Here is a 13,230-nt window from a genome sequence, read left to right on the forward strand (position 1 = left end):
ACTAAATCTGAGGGTAAGCAGTTTGTGTCTATGACTGAGTTGTGTTTACAACTGTGTACTTCAATCACTTCTTTCTGGTCTTTCTCTCACAATGTGTTACTTAGTGTTCATCTGTTCTCACTGGTATCCTGCATGAAATGTTGCATGGATGTTTTCTTTTCTGTCTTCTTCATTCTGCTGGGGCTGGATTTTTGCCTTTTCTCTTTGAAAGCATTGTCCTCTTTTGGTGTTAGACTGTAGGGTGTGTGGATCCTGCTGTCCTTTGTGGGTCTTAACCCCCTCTGTCCTAGGGGTTTTTCTGCCAGTTTGCTTTCTTTGTGAAAGGGGAGGGATTATTGACTTTGGGGATTTTGTGCTAATCTTTCTTTCTTGGCTGCCTCCCTGAGACTTTAATTATTCCCTAAGTATTACTTTCTCTTTCTCTCTTGACTTTTGTGCACTTGTGGTTTCTTTTAGTGTTAAATTATTTTGTCACTTGGAGAATAGAATTTATATAATCTCCTAAATAGGTACTTTTTTAAATGAGAAACATTTGACTGTAGACATTTTATGTAGACATTTTAAGCTTTTAGCACCACATTACATATAATTAACAATCAATAAGTGTCATTGTATTGTATTCTTTTTTACAACCTCCCTAAGACTTCAACCTGATTTGTGTAAAATACTTAAAACAGCTTTTGTTTTTAAAGTTTTTTAAAGTAGGAATAGCAATGAAGTAAATCATCTTTCAGTGTGTTTTGTTTTTATTGACTATTGATAGTTTTTTTATAAGTAATAGAAGAATTATCTATAAACTACTCAAAGTAGTACCTGCTATGTAGATAACTATGTTAAGGAATGCAGAATGCCTCCGACAGTTTATAGTCTAAATAAGGAAATGAGCAAAATAATAGCAAACTTACAGTAAGTAAATAAGAGTGTAAAGCAATTCCTAAGTGCTCAAATGAGTTATAAGTGTTTAGAATCATGGAGATTGCTTATAGATTGAATCAGTATGTAAAAAGACAAAAATCAATTCCCTGAAGCAAAAGGCTACATTTTTAGAAATGGTGCAAAATATTTTTGACTTCCAGAAGGAAAGATAATACTGAATCATCTCTGAAATACATACATATATATGCCTGGTTTCATATGCTCATTCTCCTTATGTTGTATATCTCCTTTTTATTTTAGACATTTTTTTATCTTAGACATGTCTGTTTCGTAGATCTGGGATAGTTTATTAGAACTGAAGTAGGACCTTGTTGCTTAGAACAATATCTTATGCCTGATAGATCTGCAAGAAGATGCTTTTAATGATAAGGAATAAAAAGAAATTTTCCACTGTTTTTTTCCTTCTCTGTCAAGTTAAACCTCCAATTTGCAATGAGCACAAATGGTTTTTATCTGGTTGTGGTTCCCCCTGTTTAATTATCTGTAAGTGTTCTGCAGGGCTTCTTGGCTACTTTCAGAGGGAAGGTGCATTATGTCCACTGTTTTCTGCTTCTGTTATTAGAAATTTTAAGTCAAAATAGCACCAAAGTAAAAAGATTTATGATTATCCAATCCTGAATGTGCAAGTGGATGATAGACTTTTGTTAGGAGATCCTGTGCCTTCATCCAAAATGACTCTAGGCAGAGACTGCATATTTTTGAAGCTGGAAGTTGAAATTTGTGTTCATCTGTTATAAACTAATGTGGGTAACTTCTGTTTCTACTGTGGTGCTTATAGATCATATTCACTGGAAAGAAAATAAATAGGTAGGGTACTACAAATAAATATAAGGATGTGGATAGAGCAAATGAAGATGGAAGACACTATAGAAATTACATTATCCTCTTAAATATTTTACTCCCATTTGTAAATTGGAGTAACCCTTTTTATTTTTCCTATAGTGTCCTTGCCTTTTGCTTTAGTAATGTATTCTACCCTAATTAGCTAGGTGACACAGTAGACAGAGTGCTTGCCTGGAGTTAGGAATGCTCATTTTCATGAGTTCAAATATGACCTCAGACACTAGCTGTGTGACCTTGGGCATGCATAAAATGTAGTGGAGAAAGAAATGAAAAACTACTCTAATATCTTTACTAAGAAGACCTCAAATAGTATCATGAAGGGTTGCATATGACTGAACAGCAACAAAAAGAACCAAATTTAGGGCAAGAATTCCATGGAAAGAAGCATGTCTTTTCCTGGCATTTTCTGGGAGGAAAAATATAGCTAGTAAGATTCTCTAGAGGAGGAAAATCATTTCACTCCATAAAAATTAGGCATGTTACTTCTCAGCTATACAGTTTATATATAGTTGTTCATGTAAGTTCTTTATGTGACTTCTCTTCTTCCCCCCCCCGCATCTGTTATTTTGAAAAATATGAATTTTGCAATCTTTATTTAAATAAAGAGGTACTTTTTAAGGCAGGACAATGCTTTCTTCTTGATCTATTAGTCAAAAAATTAAGCAAAAAGTTTGAATACCTACTTGGAGACTTTGAGCTTCTCTTCACAACTATAAACCCTATCACTTCGCTTGTTTTACTCCTTATCCCTGTAGTAATTAAACTTTTTTTTAAGCTTTCATTATTTTTCAATTATTTGTACAGAAAATTTTCAACAACCTTACCTTTCCCCATCCTAGGAAACCAAATAAGCTGATATAGATTAAACATGTACATTCATGTTACAAATATTTCCATATTAGTCACCCTATGAAAGAAGAATCAAAACCAAGAAAAGTAAAAAAAAAAATGTGAAGTGTAAAACAAAAGCAGATTTTAAAAAGTAAAAATACCATACTTTGATTTCCATTTAGATTCCATAGTTCTTTTTCTGGATGTGGTTGACATTTTCTATCATAGGTCTTTTAGAAATGTCTATGATCACTATATTGCTGAGAAGAGCTAAGTCAATTATAGTTAATCATCACACAATGTGGTTATTGTGTACAATCCCTTCAATTTTCCTTTTTTTTTTTTGCCACCACATAAAGCACTGCTGTGAATATTGTTGTACATGTAGGTCTTTCCCCCCCTTTTTCATGATCTCTTTGGGATATAGACCTAGTGTTGTATCAAAGGGTATGCACAGTTTTTTTGCCCTTGGGCATAGTTCCAAATTGTTCTCTAGAATAGCTGAACCAGTCTACAACTCCATCAAGAGTGCTTTATGTCCCAGTTCTCCTATATCCCTTACAACATTTGTCATTTCCCTTTTCAGTCATATTAACCAATCTAATAGGTATGAGGTGGTACTTAGAGTTGTTTAAATTTGCATTTCTTTAATTAATAGTTACTTAGAACATTTTTTCATATGACTATAGATAGACTTTCATTTCTTCATCTGAAAATTGCTTGTTTCTATCCTTTGACTATCAGCTGGGTAATGATTTGTATTCTTATAAATTTGACTCAGTTCTCTAAATATTTTAGAAATAAGGCCTTTATTAGAAACACTAGACATAAAAATTGTTTCCCAGCCTTCTGTTTTCCTTTTAATTGTAGTTTTATTGGTTTTGTTTTTAAAAAGCAAAAACTTTAAAAATAAATGAAATCAAAATTTTCTATTTTATATTTCATAATGTTCTCTATCTCATGTTCATAAATTTTCCTCTCCATAGATCTAAAAGGTAAACAATTTCTTGCTGTTCTAATTGACTTATAGTATCATCCTTCAAACCCATTTCAACCTTTTCTTGATATAGGGAGTAATTAATTATTAACCATTTAGAAAATTATCTCTGTTTTCTTCTTATATTTTCTCAGCCTTCTTTCCCCCACCATGCCAACCCATTCCACTGGGCTTTCTGGAATTCCTATTCCATGGTGACCACATTACTTTATCCTGTACCCTTTTACTACTCTTTCCATCTGTTAGCCCTCTCAGGTCTGGCTCCCCTCTCATGCCACTACATCCTTTCCTTTGCTTTCCTTTCCAGAATTGCCTTATCTTGTCCATCTATGTTTCCCTGGTTCTGGAGAGAACTCTGGTCCTTAGTATCACTTTCAAATTTTCCCTATGGTATTAACCTTGAACTGATTTTCTGTCTTGTCCTTTTCTAATTTCCATCCAGGAGTTAGCTCTTTCATATTGGCAGTGGATTTTTACTCTTGATCCTTTTTCTCCTATGTCCTACTGTCTGCTGTTTTCTTGCCATCTTACAGCGCTGGATTATTCCTACTACCCCCTCCTCTCTTTCCACTCATGAACAACTGAATGGAACTAGAGGAGATCCCATAGCAGTATTGTCTATTTGCTACATTTCAAAGCCATGTTATCCAAACTAAACTGGGCCCTCACTGCAATAGTCTTTTTATTCCTCTTCAATTGATTCCCTGTCTCATCCAACCTCTTTCTTTAAATACCCTGCTCCCCTCCACCTCCTTTGAGGGCCTCACCTTCTACTTGGCTGAAAAAACTAAAAGACCATTCTAAAACTAAAAGACCAAAACTAAATGACTCTTCCCTCTCTCATTTTCTTCTCAAAATCCCTTGAAATTTTCCCCTCCTCGCTCCTCCTTTGCTTTGGTTTGTATGAGTTGAGCAGCCTTTCACTTTACCAAGACAAACTTCTCTTTATGTGTACTTTACCCTCTGCCCTCCTGTCTTCTCCAAGTGATTATGTCTCAGTCATCCCACTTCTCCCTTAAGACTGTAATTTCTCTCTATCAAGTGATTCATTTCTTGCTGTTTTCAGCTCTGGCCAAGCCTCCTCCATCTCTTTCATTTCTTAGCCAAACTCCTTGGAAGAAGTTGATTCCGGTTGCTGTCTTTCATTGACAACAATTTTGAATTTAACTTTTAACCTCTTCATTCACCTTAATCTATTCTCTCCAAAATTAATCTCCTAATTGCCAAATTGGATGATCCTTTCTTATCCCTAACTCCTCTTGACCTATCTGTTTTATTAATCACTGTTGACAATACTTTCCTCCAGGATACACTCTTTTCCTCATGTTCATGACATTTTTCTCCCCAGTTTACCTCTCTGACTACCCTTTCAGACCTTGTTTGATTCTTTATCCAGATCCTGCTCCCTAACTTTAAGTGTTAGCTGTTCTTTTGCTCTGGCCTCCCTTCTTTTAAGGTTTTTGCAAGACAATGGGGTTAAGTGGCTTGCCCAAGGCCACACAGTTAGGTAATTAAGTGTCTGAGGCTGAATTTGAACTCAGGTCCTCCTGACTCCAGACCCAGTACTCTATCCATTGTGCCACCTAGCTGCCCCCTTTCTCTTTTTCTGTACTTTCTCTGGGTACCTTAATCAATTCTCATGTGATTAATTATCAATTTTATGACTCAGATTTATATATTCAGCTTCAGTTTTTTCCCTTGACTTTCAGTTCTGAATCTCTAGTTGACTTCTTGTACATTTAGAACTACATGTTCCACAGTATCTTAAACTCAGTATTGCTAAAAGTCAGTTTACTATTTTTCTTCCTAAACTTTCCCCTATTTCTTTTGAATTCTTCACTCTCCTTCACCTTACACCCTCTAATCATTTGCTATTTCTACATCTATAGATTCTCTCCCATCTAACCCCTTCTCTTCAGTGACACAGCTACCACCTTAGTTCAGTCTCTGACCACTTATCTCTTAAATTATTGCAGTTTTCTCACCACTACAGTCCATTTTACATATTGCTGCCAAAATAATTTTCTGCATGACTTAATCTATTCAAACTGCAGTGGTTTCCTCCGACCTCTGTATAAAGCTCTTTACAAACTTTACAAACTTTACAAACACTAAACAGCCTGGACTCAGCCTGACTCTCCGGCCTCTCTGGATGTTAGTTCTCTTTCTGAACTCTGTGGTTTAGCCAAACTGATCTTCTCTCTGTTCCTTTGTTCTGCTGCGGGCACATCACCCCTCATAAGCTCCCCCTGTGCCCTCAGGTGGAGCTGAGAACACCACCTTCATGGGACCCCTTCTCTCTCACTGTTTTGTGTATAAATGTGTGTCAGTGTTAGCTTCCTGTTTATGCTGCAGGTGTTTGTACGTGTGCTTGTGTTCTTCCCCAGTACAATATAGCCTTATCATGAGTGAGTATCATTTGGTTATTTGAATTTGTATTCTCAGCATCTCATACAGTTCCTGGAACATAGTGGAGGCTTAATAAATATTTGATTAATTAAATAGATGGTGCAGTGGAATCAAGAAATCTTGAGTTCAGATTTCCCCTTAAATACTTATTAGCCATGTGACCCTGGGCAAGTTGTTTAATTTGTTTGCCTAAGTTTCTTCATCTAGAAAAATGGGAATTATAATAATAATAACCCAGGGTTTTTGTGAGGAACAAATGAAATAATTGTAAAGTTCCTGGCACACAAGTGCTAAATAAATATTCATGGTTATTATTATTATTATTAAGAAAAATATTTTAGGGAATAAATACTCACTATATATATATGAAAAGGCCTTTTAAGATGATATATATATATATATATATATATATATATATAAAACTATAATCCCTTTAGTTCTAAAGGAAATCTAGCTATAATAATAAACAGACAGTTTAAAAAGAAGAAATTGGGCTCCTTTTAGACAGTTCTTGTATATTCTGTAATAGTGACTTTTTTTTTTTTGCTTAATATGTATAAAGGAATCTTTTCTCTTTAAAGAGAATAGAAAAACTGAAAAAGAAAATACGTGGCTTGAAACCCAGAAACTGAACATAGTCTCAGATTCAACCTCAAGCTCACGCTAAAGCCTACAACCAGAGCAGGAAACCTACAGTGATGCCGTTAAGAAACAATTGTTTTTTTCAACTGATTTATAATGACTGAATACAATAGCAACCTTCTGAAACTCTTAACAGGGCAGATATAGAAGTCTGCATCTTAAATCCAAAAACCAGCCCAGAAACTAGCAGAGCTCAGCCTGAAAGATTTAGATTTTGTCCCAGATCAGGCCAATTTAGGAGCTCTGAAAGCTTATGAGTTCCCGGTTTAATTTGTCTTCCAAGATAATACATAAGAAAACCCCATGAAAACAACAGCATTGCTTTCAGAAGTAGATCCTGGCTCTAATTTAAAGTCTGAAGTTAGGAAATGGACTGAAAAGATGATCAGACAAAAAATAATCCAGACAAAAAGTGCTAATAAGGTGGCAGGGTATGTACATGATACAAACCCAAAAGAAAAGAATGACTCCAAATCATTTGCAAGTAAAATTTAAAGTAAAACACCGTTTTTCATTCCATCTGTCTCATGGGACAAGAATTTCTCGAAAAAATGAAGCAAGAATTTCTTTTTAGGTTATAAATGTTTTTACAAACAAAATGAAAACAAGATTTGTGAAAGAAAATTGAAAAAAGAAGTAACAGCTTGTCACAGAAATATAAAATCTTGCCCAAGCAATAAACTCCTTGAAAATTATTTTGAGGGGTGGCTAGGTGGTGTAGTGGATAAAGCACAGGCCTTGGAGTCAGGAGTACCTGGGTTCAAATCCAGTCTCAGACACTTAATAATTACCTAGCTGTGTGGCCTTGGGCAAGCCACTTAACCCCATTTGCCTTGCAAAAACCTAAAAAAAAATTATTTTGATCTAAAATAGAAGCCAGTGACTTCATGAGCACCAAGAAATACTCATAAAGTTAAAAAAAAGACTGTGAGGGGGAAAATGTAGGTTATCTCACAGCAAAAATAGTCAGTATAGGAATTTTTTCCTTATATGTCCTAATAAGACATACTCTAAAGACCATGCTTTACCATACTATTATTTTTTATTCTTTGTAAAATTTCTACCCTCAAGAGATTTAGGCAGATTTCAGGAAGGAGAAGAGTATGTAGATGTGGTGTTTGAATTGAGCTTTGAAGGAGACTGAGAGTTCTGTAAAATAGAGGTGATGAGGGGGTGTATATTCCAGGTAGTATGTCAAGGCTTACATGAAAAGCATTATTATGATGAAGAAATGTGTTAAGACAGACTGGTACTGTGGTACTCGAGATGTATTTAAGTGCTTTTAACTTTTTATTAGCTTAGATGGACTTATTCAAATTTGTAATCTGTAGAATTTCGAACTTGGAACATGTGAGAAATACAAAGCAAGAATAAAAGTGGTTATTCATTTCTATTAAATTAGAAATGCTCTATATATGTTATACCCTACATCATATTGTCTTTTCTTCATAAAAATAAAGACTAAAAATGTCTTGGTTTAAGTTACTGATGGCTAGGCCAGAGCAAATACATCTATTAATCTTTTTTTTTTTTTTTTTTTTTTTGGTTTGGGGCTCTGACTTCATTCCCTCTGTCTCATGGGACAAGAACCAAGGGTTGATATCTCTACATGCTTATGGTTGTAAAAAGGAAAGGGTATCTTTAAAATTAGCAACACTATCCTTAAGATCTATGATTTGATAATTATTTTATAAAAGTTTATAATCTCTTTGCTAATGTACATCTGGTTCAATATATCAGAGGGTTGTCTTCTGCTAAACATACCCGTGTCTCTGTGCTCTTCTTTGTGCCTTCCTCACCCTTTATCATTTTTCTTTCCTTCCTCATGCCTCCCAAGGCTTATAATATAAAACTAAAGCTAAGAAATTATTTACTATACTTACTGTATATACTTTTATGATTCCTTTGTTTTTCAAATCGATAATTAGATGATTTTTTCCTTTTGTGCCCCTCACCTCTGATTGATTTTTTGAGTGTTTCCCATTCCATTGTTTGACTATTACCATTTTGGGGCTGTATTGGTACGGTGTCCTCAAAAATTCTCTTTCCTCAAAAGTCTAAGCAAATGATTTTTACTTAAAAGATAGCTGTGTAAAAAATATAGCCAAAGTTAGCTTTTATACTTTTCCTTCCCCTTCTTCCTTCACACTTATTTTCTTCAGATCTTCTTCAATAGACTTTTTTGTCCTTTTGAAAAAGGCATTTTCCTTCAAAAGATTTTATTTTAATGGCAAAATATTATTTGAAGATAATTTGAGTTATTTTTAAATGCATTTATTTTTGGTTGAATGATGTGTGTGATATCTGCCCTTAGAAATTAGGGATATGTTGTATAAAAGAAAAATATGACCTCATTTAAATAGCTTATTTTGTAAGCATTTATTAATAATGAACATGTAATTCAAAAATCTTTCAGCTTTTTAATTTCCCCAGGCAATTACCTTGTGTGGTGATAGTGGTCATTGTCTAGAAAAATTTTCTATTATTATTGAATATACAAAATTATTTTTTAGACTGTTTCTCTAGGCACCTGACAGCTCATTTATCTTCTTATTCATCCTGAAAGCTTGAATTCTAAAAATAGGTTTATGTTGAGTTCAACAAAATCTTTATTTTCCAAGTGATATGTATTCATGTTGAGGGCTAGATGACAATAGGTTCTCTTTTCTATTTTTCTTCCTATTGTACCTTTCTCGGTGAATCTGACACAGCTTAGCTTTCCTAGAAACTGAGTATCTGATGAAAGATATTTATAAATTATTTTAAAATTTATGGAAAATAATATTTCTTTAACTCTTACCACATCACCTTAAAATTTTCTCTAAGAGAAATTGGACTAATAGGCCAGATTGATTGGACGTTATAGTATGCATTGGCACATTTTTCTATCCTGAATAACTTAGATTTGTGTTTTTAATAAGAAGCTTATGTTTTCTATTAAAAACCTCTTCACAAATTATGTATAGATCATGCATTTGATTCTACATCCAGAAGATTGTGTGTACACAGAATTTCTCATTGTATGCGACAGAGGATTCCATAGCCCTCTTACACAGTCATATTTTGTCCCATTGGGTAGTGACTAGTGTCTGTATTTTAGTCTTCTTTAACCTATTTAGGGCATGGATTTTGAAAATAAAATAGAAGTTTCATTTCTGTTTAATCTTCCAGGGCGGATACGCACAAGAAGGCAGAGCTCCGGGAGTGCAGTCAGTGTCACCACCACTCCTGATAACCGTGGTCGCAGCAGAGCTAAAGTGGTTTCACAATCCCAGCGTAAGAAATTCTTTTTATTCTCCTCATAATCATAGTTTCTTTATTCAACACAATCTTGTTCATCCAATTATAAATTGGGACTGATTTAAATCACGTTAGCCATAATTAGATATACAAAACAAAAACTGTAATAGTCATTAATATAGACACTGATTTAGTTTAAAAGAAAGAACTGTAGTATTGCAGCCTTATAGTTCTGTAAGAAATCTCACCTAAGCATTTTCTTGTTTCTTGTCAGTTCTAGGCCTGAGCCCAGGTCTCCTCAGTTAGTAATTATTTATTATTTGTAATACAGTTGCTATTTTGATAGGTATCTTCTATGAAATAGTTAAAGTACTCCTGATTAAATTATTCCTTTCTGCTTTATTTTGTATATATTGGTCTTAAATAAATGTAGTAATCATTTGTATATATCCCTTCTTTCCTCACATTTGCACTCTGCTCCTGCCTTTCTTGCTAGCCTGGCTTCTGCTTTGCTTAGCATCAGCATTCTTGGTTTCTATTGTTGCTTCTCTGTTTATGTCAAGCATGGATGATTTAAGTCCACCCCTGGGCCTGGGGAGCAGCAGGGGTCTGAAGTAATTTTAGATACATTTAGAATCTATCTCAGAATTTGCATCTATGTCATAGATGTAAATACTAATAATTTGTTTCTTTCTCTATGTAGACTGTGTAGGTTATTCTAGAGGCATCTACATGGTACAGTGGTTTTGGAACTCCAAGTCCTGCCAGACATTTAACTAACTATATAAACCCATAAACCCACTCTCAGCCTCAGTTTCCTTTTCTCTTTTTGTTGTTGAATCACTTCAATTGTGCCTCACTCTTTGTGACTTCATTTGGAGTTTAATTGGCTAAGATCCTAGAATAATTTACCTTTTCTTTCTCCTGCTCTTTGATAGATTAGGAAACTGAGGTGAACAAGGTTAAGTGACTTGCCCAGCATCACAACAAAATTAGTAAGTTTCTAAGGTTGGATTTAAACTCGGGTTTTCCTAACTCCACTGTGACCCGGCTGCCCTTTCCTTATCTTTAGAAGAAGCATAATAATAAAACCTACCTTCCAGTATTGTTGTTTCAAATGAGATAATATCTAAAGGCCTTTGCATTCCTTAAGTGCCATGTGTAAATGCTAAATGATTCTGATGTTAGTATCCTGGTTGAAATAAGTGGCAGAGTAAAATAAATTTTAAGATTTTTTCCATATCTTTAGGGAACAGGTAAAGAAATTTACTTCGCAAAATCCACTGCTCATGGTTACTCTAGGATGTGGACCAAGAATTTTCAGTCAGCCTACCTGAAAAGTTTTTATTTATTTGAGTCATCTTGCTTGCCAAGATGTTAATCATTTCATCTGGGAAACTTTGTCTTTCAGTCTTCCTCAGAAACACATAGTACTGTACATCTCCCTGTCATTCTCCTGACTCCTCTCTCCCTACTTCCTCCTCATCCCACTTACCCCATAGAAGTCAGTGAGAGTTTCCTGCACTCAGTAGATACTCTAGGGTCCTACTCATTAGAAATGATGTGGGATTTGAATATGATACAATGTTTTTATAGTGTTAATAAATCTGACAAGGGAATTTTAGGAAATCCCTGAAGAAGAATTAATAGCAAAAGACCTCATTAAGTCTACTTTGCTAAATGTATTTTGTGCATAAAGACTTTGGTGTTGTACCTAACAAATGCTGCATGGTGACCTTCTGTATCGTCTTATTGTCTTTTAATCCACTTTTTGCCTGTCCTTTGGTCTGCTCTCATAAATCAAGGATCCAGATCTGCTAATCCTGCTGGTGGTAAGATATTTCTCTTGTTGCTTTTATGTGTCCTCCCTCATCCCAAACCCCTTGCATACTATCCATCATCCCCAATATCTTACAAGATAACTCACTCTCTCCTCTCTCTCTCTCTCTCTCTCTCTCTCTCTCTCTCTCTCTCTCAGTTTTTAGAGTTGGGAAAAAGGTTTTTCCCCCCAATAAGATCATGTTATATTTAAATATTTGGGTTGTGCATGGTATTACTTGAAGCTTTAAAAAGATAACTATTTTGATAATAAGGTAGATTATCATAATACCATCTCTTTTTCATTTTTTTTTGGCTAGGCAATGGGGTTAAATGACTTGCTCAAGGTCACACAACTAGGTAATTATTAAGTGTCTGAGGCTGGACTTAAACTCAGGTACTTCTGACTCCAGGGACTGTGCTCTGTCCACTGTGCCACCTAGCTACTCCTATGTCTTTTTCTTTGTAATGAAATTAATTGGTGAATGTTTCAGTATTTAAGATTATTCATTTTGAGAAGAAATACCAAAAATTATTTTTTTGAATGATAGTGACAGTTGCCTGTGGAGAGAGAAATAAAGAGAGAGAGATTTCTATTTTTTGGTTTTCCAAATATCCTTTCTCACTATGCCAGAACCATGAATCTAGAAGTTTCTTTTCTCTTTTACCTAGGATATATTGACTTTAAAGGTGAAATGATTTTAAAACTTTCATGTTATATCTTTTGAAGTCTCTCTCCTCCCTCCCCTTATGTTCTTTATAAACATACCATGAAAAATACAGGGTTGTAAAGGAGACAAATTTCTCATTTTTTGTTGTGCAGTAGCTGAAGTTGTTTTATACTGTGCAGAATTATTTTAGGCATTGATTTAGCTTACTGATCATGAAAAGTAAAACTTTTATATATGACCCCTCAAGGGTTTGACCGTAAAAGTGTACAAACAACCTTCATGATTCAGTGCTCTTTATTCATTTACTGTGAGTATTTCTTTCTTGCCTTAATATTTTAGCTGGTAGCCGATCAAGCTCCCCAGGAAAACTATTGGGAAGTTCTTATGGTGGACTCTCAGGAGGATCTGCCAGAGGTACACCTGTGCCCTCATCCTCAGATAAACGGAGCAAGATCCCAAGAAGTCAGGGATGTAGTCGAGAAACAAGTCCTAGCCGCTTGGGTGGACAAGGTAAGAATTTTCAAGAGTTAATCCTGGAACACTGTTATTCAAAAGTAAGACTACAAACCTTGGGAAAAGATCTTTTATTTGAAGATAAAATGTCAAAAAAGATTACTTCACTTTTATTTTGTAACTTAATAGAGGATATCGATATTACATCCTGAGGTGTAAATGATGCATAGATCCTTTGGATCTTTTCTTTTTTTTTCTCTCAAAGCTCAATTCTTTTGTATTTTAAAAGTGCTACATACAGACCCTGCCAAAAGAATGCTGTCAATATAGTGATATAACTTCATGTTTTAGCATTACTTTTTTTTTTTAGGTTTTTTTGCAAGGCAAATG

The 13,230-nt window shown here is 34.7% G+C and overlaps 1 protein-coding gene across 5 annotated transcripts in view; it reads left to right on the forward strand.

The window, feature by feature from the left end:
* CLASP1 (cytoplasmic linker associated protein 1) overlaps positions 1 to 13,230 on the forward strand; it is a 379,426-nt gene that overhangs the window by 239,371 nt on the left and 126,825 nt on the right. For 3 of the 5 annotated variants that reach the window (XM_074214964.1, XM_074214967.1, XM_074214966.1), the window contains 2 exons: positions 9,830 to 9,934; positions 12,727 to 12,897. In XM_074214964.1, the coding sequence (XP_074071065.1) occupies positions 9,830 to 9,934; positions 12,727 to 12,897 (276 nt within the window). Of the gene's footprint in view, positions 1 to 9,829; positions 9,935 to 11,703; positions 11,731 to 12,726; positions 12,898 to 13,230 lie in introns of all 5 variants that reach the window. The other 2 variants (XM_074214965.1, XM_074214968.1) reach the window with 1 other exon arrangement.

Source organism: Macrotis lagotis, chromosome 1 (assembly GCF_037893015.1).
Source record: "Macrotis lagotis isolate mMagLag1 chromosome 1, bilby.v1.9.chrom.fasta, whole genome shotgun sequence".
Lineage (NCBI taxonomy): Eukaryota > Metazoa > Chordata > Mammalia > Peramelemorphia > Peramelidae > Macrotis > Macrotis lagotis.